The sequence below is a fragment of the Sus scrofa genome, chromosome 6 (genome assembly GCF_054392235.1).
Source record: "Sus scrofa isolate SSC_HxYL_T2T_F1_AM1 chromosome 6, Sscrofa_HxYL_maternal_Yorkshire_Landrace_v2.0, whole genome shotgun sequence".
NCBI lineage: Eukaryota > Metazoa > Chordata > Mammalia > Artiodactyla > Suidae > Sus > Sus scrofa.
The window spans coordinates 62,275,829-62,296,456 of NC_139388.1; the positions used below are offsets into that span (position 1 = coordinate 62,275,829).

General features: G+C 49.9%; 2 protein-coding genes across 6 annotated transcripts; both read left to right on the forward strand.

The window, feature by feature from the left end:
- Window positions 1–997: 997 nt before the first annotated feature.
- Window positions 998–11,609, forward strand: LOC100524318 (cationic amino acid transporter 3-like). 2 transcript variants are annotated; one of them, XM_013998740.3, is made up of 12 exons: window positions 998–1,101; window positions 4,679–5,072; window positions 5,916–6,074; window positions 7,566–7,743; window positions 7,949–8,061; window positions 8,218–8,440; window positions 8,611–8,750; window positions 8,854–8,956; window positions 9,142–9,338; window positions 9,537–9,703; window positions 9,975–10,083; window positions 10,251–11,609. In XM_013998740.3, the coding sequence occupies exons 2-12, from the start codon at window positions 4,703–4,705 to the stop codon at window positions 10,370–10,372; spliced, it is 1,881 nt and encodes a 626-aa protein (XP_013854194.3). In that variant the 5' UTR covers window positions 998–1,101; window positions 4,679–4,702; the 3' UTR covers window positions 10,373–11,609. The 2 variants fall into 2 exon arrangements, with proteins under 2 accessions (XP_013854194.3, XP_084818089.1); XM_084961963.1 differs by having other exon boundaries at window positions 4,679–4,915.
- Window positions 11,610–14,399: 2,790 nt separating this feature from the next.
- LOC100524499 (cationic amino acid transporter 3-like) lies at window positions 14,400–20,423 on the forward strand. Of its 4 annotated transcripts, XM_084961968.1 has the most exons (13): window positions 14,400–14,483; window positions 14,779–14,949; window positions 15,107–15,174; window positions 15,738–15,896; window positions 17,320–17,494; window positions 17,696–17,808; window positions 17,979–18,201; window positions 18,372–18,511; window positions 18,616–18,718; window positions 18,890–19,089; window positions 19,287–19,453; window positions 19,728–19,836; window positions 19,990–20,423. In XM_084961968.1, exons 3-13 carry the CDS (start codon window positions 15,117–15,119, stop codon window positions 20,109–20,111), a joined length of 1,569 nt encoding a protein of 522 aa, XP_084818094.1. In that variant the 5' UTR covers window positions 14,400–14,483; window positions 14,779–14,949; window positions 15,107–15,116; the 3' UTR covers window positions 20,112–20,423. The 4 variants fall into 4 exon arrangements, with proteins under 4 accessions (XP_084818094.1, XP_084818092.1, XP_084818095.1 ...); XM_084961966.1 differs by having other exon boundaries at window positions 14,779–15,174; XM_084961969.1 differs by lacking the exon at window positions 19,287–19,453.
- The last annotated feature ends 205 nt before the right edge of the window (window positions 20,424–20,628 follow it).

Below are 20,628 nucleotides of genomic sequence, written 5' to 3' on the forward strand. Positions count from 1 at the left end.
CCAGCAAAGAGCATACATCAGACACGACAGGCTATATTCTTTCAACATTTCAACAGAGGCAGACTTAGTACCTAGACGGCGAGAGAGCAGGACCCTGGCGTCAGGGCAGGGACCCTTGTCTCCAGGGAGGGTTACCATGGAGGCTGTCGGAAGGGAGTTTCTCATCCTATCTTCCAACCAGACATGCTCGACCTGGATGGATGTGCCATGAGGGTTTGCCAGGCTGTGGTACGTTCAGAAACATTCAGGCGGAACCTGTATAAGGCAGCCCTCAGGATGTGAATAGCATCTCCACCACAACCACATGGCACCCTCAGAACTGCATGGTCCAGCAATTCCGCTTCTGAGGATACACCGGCAGGAACCGACAGCACACTCCGCAGGAGATGTTTGCAAACTCCCGTTCGCTGAAGCATAAGTCACAATAGCGAAAACCTGAAAGCAACCCAAGTGCCCACTGACCAAGAAGAGGGAAAGCCGGGTGCTAAGTAGAAATGACAGCGCCATACTCAGGATTAAACAGGGGGAGAATCGAACACACGCTGCAACACGGATGAAGGCTGTGGGCATGGCAGTAAGTGAAATAAGCCTGACAGGAAAGGACAAACATTAGATGAGTCCCCTTCAAAGCAACACCTAGAGGGGTCAGGTTCCTAGCACAGAAAGTAGAACGGGGATTGCCAGGAACTGGGAAAGGAAAAGGGGGCATTGGTGTTGAGTGGGTACAGGGGTTCAGTTTTGCAAGATGCAAAACTGTTCTCGAGTCTGGTGGCACAAAATGTGAATGTAGTAACATGAATGAACTGCCCAATTAAAGATGATTAAAATGGCCACTTTATGGACTGTGTATTTTACCACAAAAAGGACAGCCCAGAACCATGCCCTGAGGGTAACCACAGACTCTGTCAAGGGCTGATAGCAACACTCCAGAAGCTCCCACCCACCCAGCCCCAGCCCCACCCCACCAAGGGTTTAAGCCTTGTCCTTGGTGCTCAGGGACTCCCCAATTCCCCCTTTGGAGAGGAGGCAGCTCCAGCCCCACACAGCTTAACCTCAGCCTCCCTGACCGATCCCTGCTCCAGGCTCTGCTCCAAGGATCCAGTAAGTCTTGGGTATCCCCTCTCCTGGAGGAGACTGGGTGTGGGGTTCAGTGGCTTCTAAAGAGACTCTGCCATCACAGGGTGCAGCTGGGTCAGCCTGGCTCAGCCTGAGAGTGGGAAGACCCATTGTGCACATGAAAGCAGAAGGAGCTGGGAGCTGTTGTGTTTGTGTGAGAAGGGGTGGCAGTGGGGGTGATGGGGTCCAAGTCCAGAGGGTCTTTGACTCAGTTTGTATGGGTCTTCAAATAACAGGAAGGAGTGCATATATAAAACATTTAGGCTACATGGACCACTGGTTTTGTCTTTTTTTTTTTTTTTTTTTTTTTTTTTTTGCTATTTCTTGGGCCGCTTCCGCGGCATATGGAGATTCCCAGGCTAGGGGTCCAATCGGAGCTGTAGCCACTGGCCTACGCCAGAGCTACAGCAACGTGGGATCCGAGCCGCGTCTGCAACCTACACCACAGCTCACGGCAACGCCGGATCGTTAACCCACTGAGCAAGCGCAGGGACCGAACCCGCAACCTCATGGTTCCCAGTCGGATTCGTTAACCACTGCGCCACGACGGGAACTCCGGACCACTGGTTTTATTCTCCTCTATACAGCTGGCACTGTGCATCTGAGGTCTCTCCTGCTAAGGCTATGGAGGAGCTTGAGCATCTGCCGGTTTGGGTACTTGCAGAAGGTGACTAATGATGATTCATGTTAAGGCTCCTTGGTGTTCATTACACCCAGCAACTCCGTGAAACTGTCTCTAATATTTATCATGGGCAGCAATTACATGTAGTTGTAAGATACACATAACACAAAATCTACCATCATACCATTTTTAAGTATACAGTTTAGCAATGCTAGATTTATTGACATTGTCGTGTATCCAAGCTCCAAGAAACTTTACAATCTTGTAAAATGGAAACTGTGTCCCTGTTTGAAAAATGAGTCTCCACTTTTGTCTTTCCCCAGCCCTGGCAAACCACCATTCTGCTTTCAGTCCCTCTGAACTTGACAGTCTAGGGCATTCACAGGAGTGGAATCATGCACTGTGTGTATATGTGGGACGAGCTTATGTCACTTAGTGTAATGTCCTCAAGGTTCTGCCATATGGTGGCATGGGGCACAAATTCCTGTTTGGGTTTGGGTTCGGGTTCTGGTTTTTAAGGCTGAATAATAAATATACCATCATATGCATAGACCATATTCCGTTTATCTGTTCCTTCATGGGTGGACATTTGGGTTTTGCTTCTATCCTCCGCAACTGCCAATAATGGGCTATGACCATGAGTCTGCAAATCTCTGAAACCCTATTTTCAGTTCTTTGGGGTATACACCTGAGGCAGAATAATAACTCAGGTCATCAGTGTGGGAGCATGGGCTTCGATGCATTCTTTGCTGTGGCTATGGGTGAACATTGGTGGCTTAAGGGCTCCAGGGAGTCACATCCCCACAGGTCTTGTATACCACAGGGAGTGTCCCTCTGTCCAGATGGGCATTAACCTCTAACCCGCCGTGACTCCGTCTATGGGAAGAGAAGGGCAAAGCAAGCATGAGACTTAGGGGACTTTTCCACCCCTAAGACCCCTATTGGACAAGGACTGATACAGCTAACTGAGCAAGGCCAAGGGGAGAAAACCACATCCTTCTGGACCCCACGCTGGTAACCCCCATCTTTAAGGGATAAAAGTCCCTATAGGACAATAGAGAGGGGACCCTTCTTCCCCTTCTCAGCCTGTCCTGGGAGCTGTTTGCTTTCATGTAATAAAGACTTTGCTCGCTTGCTGCCTGTGTGTTCGCCAAGTGCCTTCTTCAGCTCCATGAGCAAGAACCCGGATTCTGGGAACATGTTCCTGGCATCCCACCCACAGGGGTAATGCCTAGATCATAGGTTCATTCCATTTTTGACTTTGGGGGAACCCCCGTACTTAATCCGCGGCAGCTGCTCCCTTTGACATTCCTGCTCCACGAGGGTTCCTCGGCTCTGTCTGGAAGAGAAGAAAACAGAGGTCCAGAGAAACGACTTGTTCAAAGGCACAGGGGCTGTTGTCGGAACCACGCCTCCAATCCAAGATTCCCTGCCTTTTTGCGAGCTAGCTCGCTCTTAACCGAACTGCTCCATTTGCACTTTGGAATATCAGAGACAGAAGACTGCCCACCCCTGGCAGAAACGTGTGTGCCCTGGGTCAGCAGAGCTGAGGAGGAGACCTGCCGGGCCTCAGTGGAGCGGGAAAGAGAATCCTGTCACTCCTCCTTGTAACAAGTTTTCCACTTTTATAAAAGTCTTATCAAAGTATAGTTGACTTAAAATTGCTCTGATCACTTCTGCTGTACAACAAAGTGATTCAGTTATAGGCATACGCACATCTATTCTTTTTCAGATTCTCTCCCGTATAGATCATTCTAGACTGTTCGGTAGAGTACCCTGTGCTACACAGCAGGTCCCTATTGGCCATCATTTCATATACCGCAGTGTGTACCTCCCAGTCTCAAACCCCAGGCCATCCCTGTAAACCTCCCCCCACCTATCCCCGTTGGTAACCATAAGTTTGTTTTCAAAGACCGTGAGTCTCTGTTCTGTAAATACGTTCATTTGTATATTTTCTCTAGATTCCACATATCTGTGATCACATATGATGTTTGTCATGAAAAGTCCATTTTTATACCTTAAAAAACTATTTTTTCCCCTCAGGGCCACACCTGCAGCATATGGAAGTTCACAGACCAGGGGTCAAATCGGAGCTGCAAAGGTCGTCCTCCATGACAACCCTAGCAATGCCAGATCTGAGCCGTGTCTTCGAAATACACCACAGCTCACGGAAACGCCGGATCCTTAACCCAATGAGGGAGGCCAGGGATCAAACCCACACCCTCATGGACACTAGTAGGGTTTGTTCACCACTGAGCCATGATGGGAAGTCCTAATAATTGAATTGACATAAGACAAATGAATGCATTTAATTTGGGATGTACCAGACTCCCATAAAAACTCTAAGGCGTAAAGGCAGTCAGGCCATTGAGGCTTACACGTAGCTCTGAGCTGAGGCGGAGGGGGTGGGGATCTGGGGCTTCAAAGCTGAGGGAGACTGCACCCAGGAAGGTGGGAAGAGCAAATGCTGGATCACCAAATGCTTGCCACTTTATTTAGATAAGTCTTTCTGAGATAAAATGTTGTCTGTGGTAGAAGCTCTCTTCTGGGCATGGACATTCTCTCTAAGCTATTTTGAGCAGTTAAGGCAGAGGCGAGAGCTGTTCCTGAGTCTGTGGAGTCTTAATTGCCTTCAGTTCAAAACAATCCACCTGTAAAGTGGTGCATTTGGGGGAGATATATTCTTCTCCCCCTCACTGCTCTTCAAACAACCCTTCTGGTAAATTTGAAACATAATTGCAGTTTTCTTTACGTTTCTAGACACCAAAGCTCTCAGGTGGAGAACTTGGCCAATCTATGATTTGACCACCTGCTCCTGTGACCTCATTGCTCTGTGTAATAGAACTTGGCCAATCTATGATTTGACCACCTGCTCCTGTGACCTCATTGCTCTGTGTAATTGGACATCCTGGATGATTTTGTGTCTTGTTTCCTCTGCAGAACTTAGCCTCAGCTCCATCTGAGATGCTGAGTCAGTATGTTCGCCAATTTGGTCGGAAGCTGGTGCGCAGGCGGCTGCTGAAGCCCAGGAAGGAGTCTGAGATTCCCACACCTCCTCTGAACATCCTCGACCTGGTGGCTCTGGGTCTGGGCAGTACCCTGGGTGTCGGCGTGTACATCCTGGCTGGTGCAGTGGCCAGGAGCATAGCTGGACCAGCAATCATCATCTCCTTCTTGGTGACCGCCCTGTCTTCTGTGTTGTCTGGGCTCTGCTATGCAGAGCTTGGAACCCGGGTACAACGCTCTGGTTCCATGTATTTCTACAGCTATATGACAATGGGACAACTGTGTGCCTTCATCACTGGCTGGAACTTCATACTCTCTTCTCTCATCCGTGAGATGATTGGGTGGGTGGGGGGAGGTGTGGACTTAAGAACAAGAAATAGGAGTGAGGGTTGGGGTCTTCCCTCATTCACCTGCACTTTGTTATCCACTTTTGAGGTGGGGGGAATTGGTAATAGTGGCAGGAAAACCCCACAACCTCATTCTGTTCAGCTCTGTCCTGATTTCCTTAAATGAAGGACCAGGAAAGCAGAAGGAAAGGGAAGCCTAGGGAGTGGGTATGAGGGAGAAGCATCCCTCACCCTTTGGAAGGCTTTGCTCAGTTGCTGTCTTCGTGGGATTTCCCCTTACACCTCATTTTGTTTTATTTTATTGTATGTGTTTTGTCTTTTCAGGGCCACACCCGCAGCATAGGAAGGGTCCCAGGCTAGGGGTCAAATCAGAGCTGGACTCGCAGCCGAACCACAGCCACTGTAGCACACCATCCAAGTCACATCTGTGACCTACACCACAGCTCACGGCAACGCCAGATCCTAAACCCACTGAGGCCAGAGATCGAACCTGCATCCTCATCAATATTAGACAGATTCGTTTCCACTGAGCCATGGCAGGAACTCCTACACCTCATTTTAAAATCACAGTCCTCTCCTTCCAGCCCTCCTGGTCCCAATTCCCAGAGTTGTTTCTTGCCTAACACTGATCTTCTCTGAACACATGAACTAGTTGAGCTATTTGGTGAATCCTCTGGGCAGGGCCTCCCTTCCCATGAACCAAAAGCTCTTCGTAGATTAGCTCTTTTGTCACCCCCAAAACACATCTCATAGCACTTCCTAGGTGCGCAATATATGTGTGTCGATGACTGTTTGTTCTTCTGTTTTTTCATCTGCTGCTTCAGGTATTGCCAGTGGGGCAAGGGCCTGGAGCTTCATCTTTGACAGTCTGATCGGGAATCACATCTCTCAGGTGCTGCGAGAAAATTTCCCTCTGCATTTGCCCTACTTTCTGCCCACATACCTAGACTTTGTTGCCCTGAGCCTCGTGCTGCTGCTTACGGGTAAGATGGTGGTCAGAGATGGGCTGAGAAGAGTGGTGTGTAATGGATGAGCTGGGGTGGGAAAGGCTTGGCGTAGCAAAACGGGGGTGTGCGGGGAGGAATCGGGTCTGGAAAGCAGAACATGGTCAGTGAGAGAAGAAGGCAACATAGACCCTAGTTCCCCAAGCTTGGCACTCCTGACATTCTGTTCTGGATCACTCATTGGTTGGAGGGTGTCCTGGACATTTGTTTTTTCCTTTTTAGGGCTGTACCCACAGCATATGGAAGTTCCCAGGCTAGGGGTTGAAGCAGATATGCACAGCCAGCCTCCGCCACAGCCATTAGCAACTCTGGATCCAAGCTGCATCTGTGACCAATGACACAGCCTTTGGTGATGCCAGATCCTTAACCCACTGAGTGAAGTCAGGTATTGACCCCCCATTCTCACAGAAGCTATGTTGTCTTCCTAGCCCACGGAGCCACAGTGGGAATGTCCCTCTGTGCAGTAAAAAAACCCCAAACTCATTGTCTCGTGTTGAATAGCACCCCTGGCTTTCACTCAGTATATACTGGTGATACCCACTTACCGAACTGTGACGATCAGAATGTCTCTGGGCATTGCCAAGGGTCTCTTGGGGGACAAAATCAGTCTCACTGGAGAAACATTTACTTGACCAACAAATTCCTTCCTCTATATAGGGACCACAGATTTTTCTTTAATTCAGGGGAAACTGACATAGAATAAAATCAACCGTTTTTAAAATGTTCCCCCTAGCTTGAGTAAGATATAATTGACATACACACAGTATAAATATAAGGTGTACAGTATGATGATTTGATAGACTTGTGTGCAGTGAAATGATGGACACCATTAGAAGTTAACCACCTAAAAGTGTACACTTTGGAAGTTGCCTTGTGGCCCAACAGGTTAAGGATCCAGCATTGCCACATCTGTGGCACAGATCACAAATGCAGAACTTCCCCATCCCCAGAACTTCCACATGTCATCGGTGCAAAAAAAAAAAAAAAAAAAAAAAAAAAGTATAATTTAGTGGCAATTAATACATCAAAATGTTGGGAGTTCCCATTGTAGCTCAGTGGGTTAAGACCCCAACATAGTGTCTGTGAGGATGGGGGTTCAATCCCTGGCCGCACTCACTGGGTTAAGGATCCAGTCTTGCCTCAGGCTGGAGGGAAGGTTGCAGAGGCACCTCGGATCTGGTGTTGCTGTGGCTGTGGTGTAGGCTGGCAGCTGCAACTCCAATTAGACCCCTAGCCCAGGAACTTCCATAGGCTGCAGGTAAGGCCATTTAAAAAAAAGAAAAAAAAATCCATTACAATGTAGTGCAACCTTCTCTTCCATCTAGTTCCAAGCCTTTCCATCACCCACTGAGCAGTCACCATCCATCCATCCACCCTCTGTCCAATTCTCAGTCCTTGGCAACCACGGTCTGCTTTCTGCCTCTATGGATTGAGTTAAATCACATGTTTCATAGTCCATCTTTCCCACAGGAATGCTGGCTCTGGGAGCTCGGGAGTCAGCCCTGGTTGACAAAGTCTCCACAGGCATCAACCTCTTGGTGCTCAGCTTCATCATCCTCTCTGGCTTCATTAAGGGAGACCTGCACAACTGGCAGCTCACAGAACAGGACTACATACTGGCCGCATCTGGATCCAATGACACCTCTAGGTTTGGAGGGTCCTCTTGGCCCTAGTCATGCATATGGGGTTTGGGGGAACAGGGGGAGCTGGGAATATGGTGGGGACTAAAGAGATGTGGGGTGGCGGATCCCGATGGTGGGGGTCCTAGAGCCCAAGACTTGGGGTGTTAAATGAGAAATCCAGTAGAGATGCCTGAACCTCACCCACCTTCTTATTCATTCCCTCTCTCCTAGGCTGGGCCTTCTGGGTTCTGGAGGGTTTGTGCCCTTTGGCTTTGATGGGATTCTCGGAGGAGCAGCTATTTGCTACTATGCATTTTCTGGCTTTGAGGTCATTGCCACAAAAGGTAACGTGGTCACTGTGTAACCTAGCAGGGGTTTGGGCAAAGCTTGGTCTGCCCTTGAGCCTAGAGGAAGTCTGCTCTTGGGGGTCAACATGGAAGGGGATTTTGACATTCGTTCCAATGTGTTTTCCTGACTCAGTACGTTCATCCATCCTGTAGGGGAAGAAGCCAGAAATCCTCAGCGTTCCATCCCCTTGGGCATCATGATCACAATCTCCATCTGCTTTTTGGCATATTCCAGTGTTTTGGCGGCGCTCACCCTCATGGTGCCCTATTACCAGATTCAGCCTGACAACCCCTTCCCCCAGGCTTTTCTCCACGTCGGTTGGGCCCCTGCTAGATATGTCATGGCTTTTCTCATCCTCTGTGCTCTGACATCCAGGTCAGTGTCACAGCCCTCTCCCCATCTACTGTCAGAGTCTCAGGTATCCCAGCCCTTGGGATTGAGAGGCAAGAGGGAAAGACACCTCAGCCCATGTGGCCTACGGAACAGAAGCCCCGGTCTGTCCTGCTTCTCCATGTCCTCACACATGTGCCCATTTTGTCTTTAAGATACCAGAGTGTCATGTTCCCCACATCCCAGCAGATTTGTGAAATGGCACGTGATGGGCTCCTCTTTCGGGTATTGATCCAGGTCCATGCCTTTACAGGCACTCCCCTCCTGGCCATCATGACTGCAGGAATACTCGCAGGTGAGTGAACAAAGCCCACTGCTCCCCGATCAGTTTCCCTCACTTGGATATTTCCGGTGGTTTTCCACTCCCATGCCCCAGCTCACTTGAATCACCATTTCAGGGGTCATGGCATTGATCTTCACGATCCTTGATCTTGTGGACCTATTATCAATCGGGATCCTGCTCGCTTTCTCCCTGGTGTCTTTTTCTGTCCTTGTCCTCAGGTGAGACTCCACTGTACCTTGACTGGGGGTCTTGGTTTGAGACTGACAAGTTGATAATCCCCTTCTGCCTTCATGCTGCTTCCTAAATGTCCTGCTAGGCTTAAGGCAAAAAGCAGTGGATTAAGCTGTGTGATGTTGGATGAGTAGGGGCAGCTGTTAATATCACCTTTATACCTCTAAATCAGATACCAGCCAGACCAGAATTTAATCAAGAATGAGAAAACTGAGGATGGACTTGAGATGTGTGCACAGGATGAAATTTCTCTGACATCTGAACATGAATCAGGAACCTCAAACCCTCTAAAGAGTCTGTGTAACCCTATCAGCCCCACCCCCACTCGGAAATCTGGCCAGATTGTCTATGGATGTGCCTTTCTGCTGGGTGAGCATGGAGACTTCTCTTTGGTCATCTTCTGAGATGGACAGGATGGGCAGGGAGTGGGTGTGCTGGCAGCTGAGGAGTCTTGCAGATGTGATGGCATCTTCCTGGGGTGGGCAGTGTGGGGGAGGGGTGACCCGAGGTCTTGGCCCATTTGGCCTCTGGAGTTGAGCCTGCTGTCCTCCCCCTTGACCCGTGCAGTTCTCCTGCTGACCATCCTGAGCCTGCTTCTGGCCCTGTGGCCCAGCCAAGTGTTCTCTGGAGACCCCGGGTTCACAGCAGGGGCTGTGCTGCTGCTGCTGCTCATTGCTGGGATCACCGCCATCATTTGGAGGCAGCCCCAGAACCCCTCTCCTCTTCCCTTCAGGGTAGGTGACCTTATGTGCCCAGGTGTCCAGCCTGAGGGGCCGAAGTCGGCATTCTTTGAGGTGAAGCCCCCTTTGCTGAACTAGGGAACGGGAGACTTGCTCAAGCCAATGGACCTTCCCTGGTCCCACCCAGTGCTTCTCCCCCACCCCCGTCTCAGTGGGCCCTGCCTGCACAGCCTGAGAAGCACTGGGGTCTCCCTGCCCACGTTGGGGAGGGGCCTCCCTCTCTGACATGGGTGCTGTGTTCAGGGAGTCACTGACTTTGCCCCAGGTCCCTGCTCTGCCCGTCCTCCCAGTGCTGTGCATCTTTGTGAATGTCTACCTGATGATGCAGATGTCCTCTGTGATTTGGGCCCAGTTTGGCATCTGGAATGCCCTTGGTGAGTGGCTTTCTGGGATGAAGAGGCCTCTTGGATCCCTGAACTCAACCCCTTCCCTAATCCTTCTCCTCACAATCTGTGTCAGATGCCCTAATAGGAGGCCTGCTGGGCATTCGTAAGTGGGGACAGCACCTGGTTTCCTTCTCATGGTCTCATTTCCCTGCTAGGACTGGCCATATACTTTGGATATGGGATCCGACACAGCCCGGAGGAGAAGAGGGATCCACAGCCACCAGCCTCCACCTCCCAGAGTCTGCGTGAACACACCCCTGGTGCTGAATCCTCTTAACCACAGGAAATAGATGCTGTGTGTTTCCCTCCAAACACGGGAGGTGTCTTGTGGTTCAAGGGACACTGGGAGTCTCTGAGGGGTGTGAAGGCGGGATGCATCTACAGCCCTGTAATTATTCCAGAGGACAAAATGACTTTCTGTTGTACAATTTTAGGTAAACTTTTAAAAGCATAAGATACATACACATAAGTATGCTTCATAACTGTGCAACACCAAGATGCATTTTCTCAGAGAATGTATCACAATATACCCAGAAACCAGAGGGAGAAATAAAACTACTAAGCTGCACACAAGAAATAGATACTCATAGGGTTCTCCTGTGGCACAGTGGGTTAAGGATCCAGAACTCTCACTGCTGGAGTTACTGCTGTGGTGTGGGTTTGATCCCTGGCCCAGGAACTTCCACATGCCAGTAGAGGCACCACAAAAAAAAAAAAGAAAAGAAAAGAAAAAAGAAAAAGAAACAACTACTCAGCCATGAGGGGAAAAAAAAAAACAAAAAAAATAGAACTAAAACTCTCAACATCTTAAGCCACTCATTCCATCTTCCATGGAAGGCGCTTCTTTAAAAAAATTAAAATATTTATTATTTTTTTTTCTTTTTAGGGCCACACTCATGGCATATGGAGGTTCCCAGGCTCAGGGTCTAATTGGAGCTACAGCTGCAGGCCTACACCACAGCCGCAGCCATGCCAGATCCAAGCCTCGTCTGCAACCTACATCATAGCTCACAGCAACGCCAGATCCTTAATCCATTGAGAGAGGCCAGGGATCAAACCTGCAACCTCAAGGTTCCTAGTTGGGTTTGTTTCCACTGTGCCATGATGGGAACTCCCTGCAATATTTATTTTGGCCATGCCTGCAGCATGCAGAAGTTCCCCAGCCAGATATCTAACCCATGCCACAGCAGTGTCCAGCATCACAGCAGTGACTTAATTCATTAAGCCACCAGGGAAGTCCAAAAACTTAACAGTATTTTTTTTCTTTTTCTTTTTTGGCTGCCCCCTGGCACCTGGAAGTTCCCAGGCCAGGGATCAGAACGGAGCCATAGCTGTGACTTACCCTGTGGCAATGCCCGGTCCTTTAAGCCACTGTGCTGGGTTGAGAATCAAACCTGTGTCCTGGCATTGCAGAGAGACAGTTGATCCCGTGAACTTGCTGCCCCACAGCAGGAACTCCTACATATTTTAAATCACCTACTATTTGTTTAAGTTAATATAAGAGTCTACTGCTACATTAAGTCCCTTTTGTTTTTTTTTGGTTCTGTTTGTTTGTTTCTTTTCCGCTGTACAGCATGGGGACCAAGTTACACTTACATGTATACATTTTTTTTCCACCCTTCGTTCTGTTGCGATATAAGTATCTAGACATAGTTCTCAATGCTACTCAGCAGGATCTCATTGTAAATTCTTTCCAAGTTGCATCCAATAACCCCGAGCTCCCGATCCCTCCCACTCCCTCCCTCTCCACCCCCCGGCCCCACGTCCTGGGCAGCCACAAGTCTGTTCTCCAGGTCCATGTAAGTCCCTTTTGATAGTTTGTGCTCAGTGTCACTTGATGCGTGTCATGGTCTTGTCACCCCTTCACCTCCACCTGCCATTCCCCTGCCGCCACCACCACCCTGCCCCTCTCCACTTCCTGCTCCTGGGCTTCCTTCCCTGAGGAGCGGGGCTCCTCTGCTCTGACATCCAGGTCCCCTGCTCTGCCTGTGTGCTCAGCTCTTCTCCAGCAAACAGAGCTGCTTGGAGAAGGGGCCCAGGTCACCCTCCCCTTTGTCTCCTCCCTCCCTTCCTGCAAGGCTGGGTGCAGGCAGGATGCTTGTTGAATGCTTTCATTGCCTGACTTCACAGCAGAGGTTTTAAGCTCCCCTTCTCCTGGGTGGGGTGCAGCTGGGCTTGGGGGTTGCCCACCCTGGAGCGTCTCAGGCCACGTGCAGACTGTGGAGAGTTGAGTAGAGTAAGAAGACTGGGAGGGAGCAGGGATGTGAGTGGGGTCCCCAGTCTTACAGCCCCTGCTTCTCTGGGTCCTTGATGATCAAATGAAATCATGTGTCCACAGAAATAATCCACAAACAATAAAAGAAGAATAGGAAAAAGCTGGAGTTCTCTTGTGGTACAGGGGGTTAAGGATCTGGAATTTTCACTCCTTATCTCTGCTTTGATCCACGACCTTCCACATGTCACAGGTGCAGCCAAAAAAAAAAAAAAAAAAAAAAAAAAAAGGGAAAGATATTTGAGTCAAACTGAGGACCATAGCAGGGGAGACAGCCTTCCAGTAGCTCTGAGGACCTGCTCCGTTGAAGCATCGTTTTCAGCATACTCTTCTACCTTATTAAAATATAGGTCAGACATCAACCATGACCAGGTAGGTTCCTTCAGGATTTCAAAAAAGACACATTTATTCCACAGACAGCGAGACAGCGGGACCCTTGGGTCTGGGTGGGAAGGAAACCTTATCTTCGAATGAGTGTTGCCATGGAGCCCATAAGCCAGGAGTTGTTCATCCTTATCCTCCAAACAGACCTCCTTGACCTCAGTGGTGAGAGCAGATGTGCCGTGAGGGTCTGACCGGCTATCGTAGCTGCACACAACGTTCAGGCTGAAGCCTGTACCAGCCACCCTGACGTCCCCACACCTCAGTATGTGAACACCTTCTCCATCACCAGCCTTGGCAAGTCTTAGAGCCATGTGGCCCAGCAATTCCTCTGCTGAGGATCTTCCCGAAAGACCTGAAAGCACACCCTGGAAGAGACACTTGTACATTCACGTTTAGAGTAGCGTTAAGTCACATGAGCTAAAACGTGGAGCAGCCCACGTGCCCACCGACCAAAGAATGGATAAGCCAAACATCATATGTGCAAATGATAGAGTATTATTCAGCATTAAAAAAGGAAGGCAATTCTAACACATGCTACAACATGGATGAACCTATTTGATAATGTAGTAAATAAAATAAGACTGACTTGAAGTTCCCGTCGTGGCTCAGTGGTTAACGAATCCGACTAGGAACCATGAGGTTTCGGGTTCCATCCCTGGCCTTGCTCAGTGGGTTAAGGATCTGGCGTTGCCATGAGCTTCGGTGTAGGTTGTAGACACGGCTCGGATCCCGTGAAGCTGTGGCTCTAGCATAGGCCAGTGGCTACAGCTCCAATTGGACCCCTAGCCTGGGAACCTCCATATGCCGCAGGAGCAGCCCTTGAAAAGGCAAAAAGACAAAAAAAAAAAAAAAAAAAAAAAAAAGACAAAAAATAATAATAAAATAAAATAAGCCTGACAAGAAAGGACAAATATGGAATGTTTCCACTTCAACGAAGCACCTGGAGGGGTCAGATTCATGGAGACAGAAAGGAGGATGGGGATGGCCAGGAATCGGGAAAGGAGAAGGGTCATTGCTGGCGAGTGGGTACAGAGTCTCGGTTTTGCAAGATGCAGAAAGTTCTGGAGTTTGGTGGCACAAAATGTCAACATACTTAACTGAACTGGACACCTACAGTTATTAAAGTGGTCAATTTTATGTTATGTGCGTTTTGCCACAAGAAATAACATCTCTGGAGTTCCCATCGTGGCTCAGTGGAAACAAACCTGACTGGCATCCATGAGGACACAGGTTCCATCCCCAGTCTCGCCTAGTGAGTTAAGGATCCGTCGTTGTCCTCACCTGTGGTATAGGTCGCAGAGGTGGCTTGGAGCTGGCGTGTCTGTGGCCAGCATCTACAGCTCTGATTTGACCTCTAGGCTGGGAATCCATGTGCTTCAAATGTGGCCAAGAAGGAAAGAAAGAAAGAAAGAAAGAAAGAAAGAAAGAAAGAAAGAAAGAAAGAAAGAAAGAAAGAAAGAAAGAAAGAAAGAAAGAAAGAAAGAAAGAAAGAAAGAATCTTAAAACCATACCCTGAGGGTAACTACAGACCTGTCAAGGGCTGATAGCAACACTCCAGATGCTCCCACCCACCCAGCCCCAGCCCCACCCAACAACCCAGGGGTTAAGCCTTGTCCTTGGGGCTCAGGGACTCCCTGCTTCCCCCTTTGGAGAGGAGGCAGCTCCAGCCCCACACAGTTTAACCTCAGCCTCCCTGACTTATCCCTGCTCCAGGCTCTGCCCCCAGGATCCAGTAAGTCTTGGGTATCCCCTCCCCTGGAGGAGACTGGGTGCGGGGTCCAGCGGCTCCTAAAGAGACCTCTGCCATCGCAGGGTGCAGCTGGGTCAGCCTGGCTCAGCCTGAGGGTGGGAAGACCCATTTTCCAGATGAAAGCAGGAGCTGGGAGCTTTAGTGTTTGTATAAGAAGATGTGGGGATTGGATCAGTGCCTGGATTCTAAGACTCATCTTTTGACTTGTGCTCAAACAATAGTAAAGATGACCCTTATACAGGGCTTATGACATGAGGACTACTTGTTTTCTCTGCAGGTCATAGCCTCCTCAATATGTCTGGGATGCTGGGTCAGTATGTTCACCTATTTGGGGAGAAGCTGGTCCGCAGGCGGCCACTGAAGCCCAGGGAGGAGTCTGAGAGTCACGTGGCTCATCTGAACACCTTCGACCTGGTGGTGTTGGGCGTGGGCCGGATCCTGAGACCTGGTGTGTACATCCTGGCTGGTAAAGTGGCCAAGTTCATAGCTGGACCAGCAACCATCATCTGCTTCTTGGTGGCCGGTCTGTCTACTATGCTGTCTGGGCTCTACTATGCAGAGCTGGGGGCCCAGGTAGCACGCTCTGGTTCCGTGTATTTCTACAGCTATGTCACCATGGGACAACTGCATGCCTTCATCACTGGCTGGAACTCCATACTGTCCTTGGTCATCGGTGAGATGATGGGAAGGGAATGGCACGGGGTTTAAGACTGGGAAACCATCTTGAGGGATTGAGGTCTGCAGTGGTTCATGAGATGTTGTTATTGACCTTGTGGAGACAAGTGGGTAACAGTGTCGGGAAAGCCCCACGACTTCATTCTACTCAGCTCTACCCTGCTTTTCCTTAAATGATGGACCAAGAACCCAGAAGGAGAGGGAAGTGCAGGGAGTGGGTGAGAGGGAGGCAGGTCCCACAGGCTCACCCCTCACCATGTGCAAGGCTTTGTTCAGCTGTTGCCTTCATGGGATTTTCTTTTACCACGAGATGGAAAATTTCAGCCCCCATCCCAGCTCTCTTTGTTCTACTTTTCCGTGTTCTTTTCTTGCATAACGTTGTTCTCCTCCTAATATATTAGATAATTGAATTTTTGGGACCCTCCTGGGTTTACTCTCCCCAGGCCATGAAAAGAAACTCTTTGAGATGGGGTGTTTTGTCTACTGTTTTTTTTTTTTTAAATACATCCTGTGGAACATCAGTTATGTTTGTCTATGGATGTTCTTTCTTCTGTGATGCAGGTACCGCCCGTGTGGCCAAGGCCTGGAGCTACATCTTTGACAGACTGATTGGGAACCACATCTCTCAAGTGTTACAGGAAGCTTTCCCTCTACACATGCCTTCTTTTCTGGCCACGTATGCCGACGTTTTTGCCCTGGGTCTGGTGCTGCTGATGACTGGTGAGGAGGGGTCAGAGATGGGATGGGAAGAGGGGGGTGTGAAAGGGGAGCTGGGGTGGAAAAGGCTTGGGGTAGAAAAATGGTGGGGGGATGAGGAGTGGAAGGAAAGGTCTGTGCTATGAGAGACCAGAAGGCAAGACATAGACCGTTGTTCCCCACTCTTGGCACTGTTGACATTTGGGGCTCATTATTCTTTGGTGTCTAGAGCTGTCCTGTGCGTTTTGGGTTGTGTTGCTTTTTCAAAAAGTGTTGAGTATTGAGTAGCATCCCTGACCTTTGTCATTAGATCCCAGGGACATCCACTCCCCAAACTGTGATAATGAAGATGTGATGTCTCCAGACATTGCCATTGTCCCTTGCAGATTGAAAGTAGCCCCAGCTGAGAATCATTTTCTTAGACCAACAAGTTTCCTTCCCTGTGCTTAGACCAAAGGTAGTGTGTGTGTGTGTGTGTGTGTGTGTGTGTGTGTGTGTGTGTGTGTGTTTCCTTTTTGGCTGCCCTGCAGCAGATGGAGTTCCCTGGTCAGGGATCAGATTCAAGCTGCACTTGCAACCTTCCCCACAGCTGTGGCAAGGTCAAAATTTCACCCACTGTACCTGACCAGAGACCAAAAGTGCTTCCTACCTATCCCATTACACCACAGTGTGAACTTCAAAAGATGGGGGGTTTTTGGTTGGGTTTTGTTGTTGTTGTTGTTGTTTTGGGGTTTCGTTTTTTGTGGGGTTTTTTTTTCTGTCTTTTTAGGGCTGCACCAGGAGCATATGGAGGTTGCCAGGCTAGGGGTCCAATCGGAGCTGTAGCCACCGGCTTACACCACAGCCACAGCAACGCCAGATTCAAGCTGCTGTTGCAACTTATACCACAGCTCACGGCAACACCAGATCCTTAACCCACTGAGTGAGGCCAGGGATCGAACCTGCATCCTCACGGATACTAGTTGGGTTTGTTAACTGCCGAGCCATGACAGGAACTCCAAAAAATGTTTTTTTCTTTGAGAGGATATTTGCATAGCATAAAATTAACCATTTTAATAATTTTTCCAGTTTTATTGAGATATAAATGACAAACAATGCTGTATACATTTAAGGTATACTACCTGATAATTTGATGGGATTGTGAGATGATGGTCACAAACAACCATCTTCCAGTATACAATTCAGTTGCCCTTAGTTCATTCAAAATGTTGTGCAGCCATCACCTCCCTCTAGTTGCGAGTCTTTCCATTGCCCCCAAAGGAAACCCTCTAGTCATGAACGTCACTGTCCATCTGTCCACCACCACCCACCCTCCAGCCCCTGGTCGTGAACGTCACTGTCCATCTGTCCACCACCACCCACCCTCCAGTCCCTGGCAACCACCATTCTGCTTTCTGTCTCTATGGATTTGGATATTTGAGTGTTTCATAAGCAATCTTTTTCGCAGTACTGGTTCTGGGCGTTCATGAGTCAGCCCTGGTCACCAAAGTGTCCACAGGCTTGAGCCTTTTGGTGCTCAGCCTCATCATCCTCTCTGGCTTCATGAAGGGAGATCTGCACAACTGGCAGCTCACAGAACAGGACTACACACTGGCCACAGCTGGATCCAATGACACCTCTAGGTTAGGAGCGTCCTCTTGGCCATAGGAATGCTCGGGGGGGTGGGAGGCAGAGCTGGGAATATAGCGGAGGACTAGAGAGATTTGGGAGGTTGACCTGGTGATGAGGGTCCTGGAGCCCAGGACTCAGGGTATTAATGGACGAGTCCAGGAGCCATGTCTGAACAGCCTCCCCCGCATTCTTCCTCATCCCTTCTCTCATAGGCTGGGCCCTCTGGGTTCTGGAGGGTTTGCACCTTTTGGCTTTGAAGGGATTCTCCGTGGAGCAGCTTTATGCTTCTACATATTTTTTGGTGTTCATATCATTGCCACTAAAGGTAACGTGGTCACTGTGGGTCCCATCACGGGTTTGGACACATACTGGGCAGCTCTCGGGCATAGGGGTGGGTAGAAGGGTAGCCTGCTCTTACAGGTACAAGAGGAAAGAGATTTTATGCTTTCACCCCCAGCGTGTTTTCCTGACCTAAGACATCCACCCGTCCTGCAGGGGAAGAAGCTCTAACTCCTCATCGTTCCATCCCCTTGGGCATCGTGATCTCACTCTTCGTCTGCTTTTTGGCATATTTTGGGGTCTCAGCAGCTGTCACTCTCATGGTGCCCTATTACCAGATTCACCCTTACAACCCCTTGCCACAAGCTATTCTCCACAGCTGGGGGGCTCTGGCAGGATATGTCATGGCTGTTGGCACCCTCTGTGCCCTGACATCCAGGTGAGTGTCAAAGCTTGCTCCTCAGCTACTGTCAGAGGCTCAGCTATCCCAGTGCTTGGGATTGAGAGGCAAGAGGGGAAGACGCCTTATGCCTCGTAGGCTGGGGAGCAGAAGCCCCGGTCCGTCCTCCTTCTCCATGTCCTCACGCCTGTTTCCATCTTCTCCTCCAGACTCCACAGCGCCGTGTGCAGGATGCCGAAGCTGATCTATGAAATGGCAGAGGACGGGCTCCTTTTCCGGGGACTGACCCGGATCCACGCCTGCGCACACAACCGGGTCAAGTCCATCATGGCCGCGGGAATTCTTGCAGGTGAAAAGCAACACCCACGCCTTTCTTTGATCAGTTTCCTTCACTTGGGTATTTCCAGTGGTTTCTCATTCCCTCCTCCCACCTTGTGTGTGCCCTCCTTCTAGGGGTCATGGCCTTACTCTTCAACTTCACGGATCTTGTGGACCTCATGTCCATCGGAACTCTGCTGTCTTACACCCTCGTGGCTTTTTCTGTCCTTGTCCTCAGGTGAGACTCCAATGCACCTTGACTGGGGGTCTGGGACTCGTGGGGACCGATGGGAAGGTAATCCTCTTATTTCTTCTAAATGTCCAGCCGGGCTTAAGCAGATGAAGAAGGCTGTGTGTTGTTAGGTGAGTAGGGGCTGCTGGTAATATTGCCTTTATACCTCTAATGCAGGTATCAGCCACACCAGAATTTCAGCAAGAACAAGAGAACAGAGGATAAAACTGAGATGGGTCCTGTCGTTGAAGAAAGTCCTTTGGAATCTGCACCAGAAGCAGGAACCTCAAACCCTCTAAAGAGTCTGTGTAACCCTATCAGTACCACCCCCACTCGGAAATCTGGCCAGATTGTCTGTGGATGCGCCTTCCTGCTGGGTGAGCCTGGGGACTTCTCTTTGGTCACCTTCTGAGATGGACAGGATGGGCAGGGAGTGGGCAGGCTGGCAGCTGAGGAGTCTTGCAGATGTGATGGCCCTTCCTGGGGTGGGCAGTGTGGGGGAGGGGTGACCCGAGGTCTTGGCCCATTTGGCCTCTGGAGTTGAGCCTGCTGTCCTCCCCCTTGACCCGTGCAGTTCTCCTGCTGACCATCCTGAGCCTGCTTCTGGCCCTGTGGCCCAGCCAAGTGTTCTCTGGAGACCCCGGGTTCACAGCAGGGGCTGTGCTGCTGCTGCTGCTCATTGCGGGGATCACTGCCATCATTTGGAGGCAGCCCCAGAACCCCTCTCCTCTTCCCTTCAGGGTAGGTGACCTTATGTGCCCAGCTGTCCAGGCTGAGGGGCTGAAGTCAGCATGCTTTGAGGTGAAGCCTCCTTTGCTGGACCAGGGAAGGGGGGACTTGCTCAAGCCAATGGACCTTCCCTGGTCCCACCCAGTGCTTCCCCCACACCCCTCAGTCTTAGTGGGCCCTGCATGCACAGCCTGAGGAGCACTGGGGTCTCCCCACCCACGTGGGGGAGGGTCCTCCCTCTCAGCTGTGGGTGCTGTGTTCAGGGAGTCACTGGTTTTGCCCCCAGGTCCCTGCTCTGCCCGTCCTCCCAGTGCTGAGCATCTTTGTGAATGTCTACCTGATGATGCAGCTGTCCTCTGTGATTTGGGCCGAGTTTGGCATCTGGAATGCTGTTGGTAAGTGGTTTTTTGGGATAAGGAGGCGTCTTAAATGGCTGAACCCAATCCCCTTCCTACAAACTGTGTCAGATGCCTAACAGGAGGCCTGTTGGGCATTTGTAAGTGGGGTCGGCACCTAGTTTTCTTCTCATGGTCTCATTTCCCTGCTAGGATTTGCCATATACTTTGGATATGGGATCCGACACAGCCTGGAGGAGAAGAGGGATCCACAGCCACCAGCCTCTACCTCCCAGACTCTGCATGAACACACCCCTAGTGCTGAATCCTCTTAACCACAGGAAGTAGATGCTGCATGGTTCCCTCCAAACATGGGAGGTTTCTTCTGGTTCAAGGCACACTGGGAGCCTCTATGGAGGGTGAAGATGGGATGTATTTAGTGCCCTGTATGTATCACCAGTGGACAAAGCCTTTTTTTTTTTTTTTGACCAAGCCAACTGTAGTTGGAAATTCCTGGGGCAGGGATCAAACCCACACCCCCGCAGTGACCCATGCTGTTGCTGTGACAGCCCTGGTTCCTTATACAACTGCGCCTTCAGAGAACTCTAGACATGGTGACTTTAATGATATATAATGTTAAGTAAGCATTTCTTTTTCTTTCTTTCTTTTTAAATTTTCTTTTGGTTGCGCTGGAGGCACGTGAAAATTCCCTTGGCCAGGGATCAAACCCTCACCAACCAGCCACCCAAGCCATCACAGGGACAACGCCAGATCCTTAACCCACTGTGCCACATCAGGAACTCCTAAGTAAGCTTTTCAGTGTGTAACATACTTACAGAAAAGTGCAGCCTT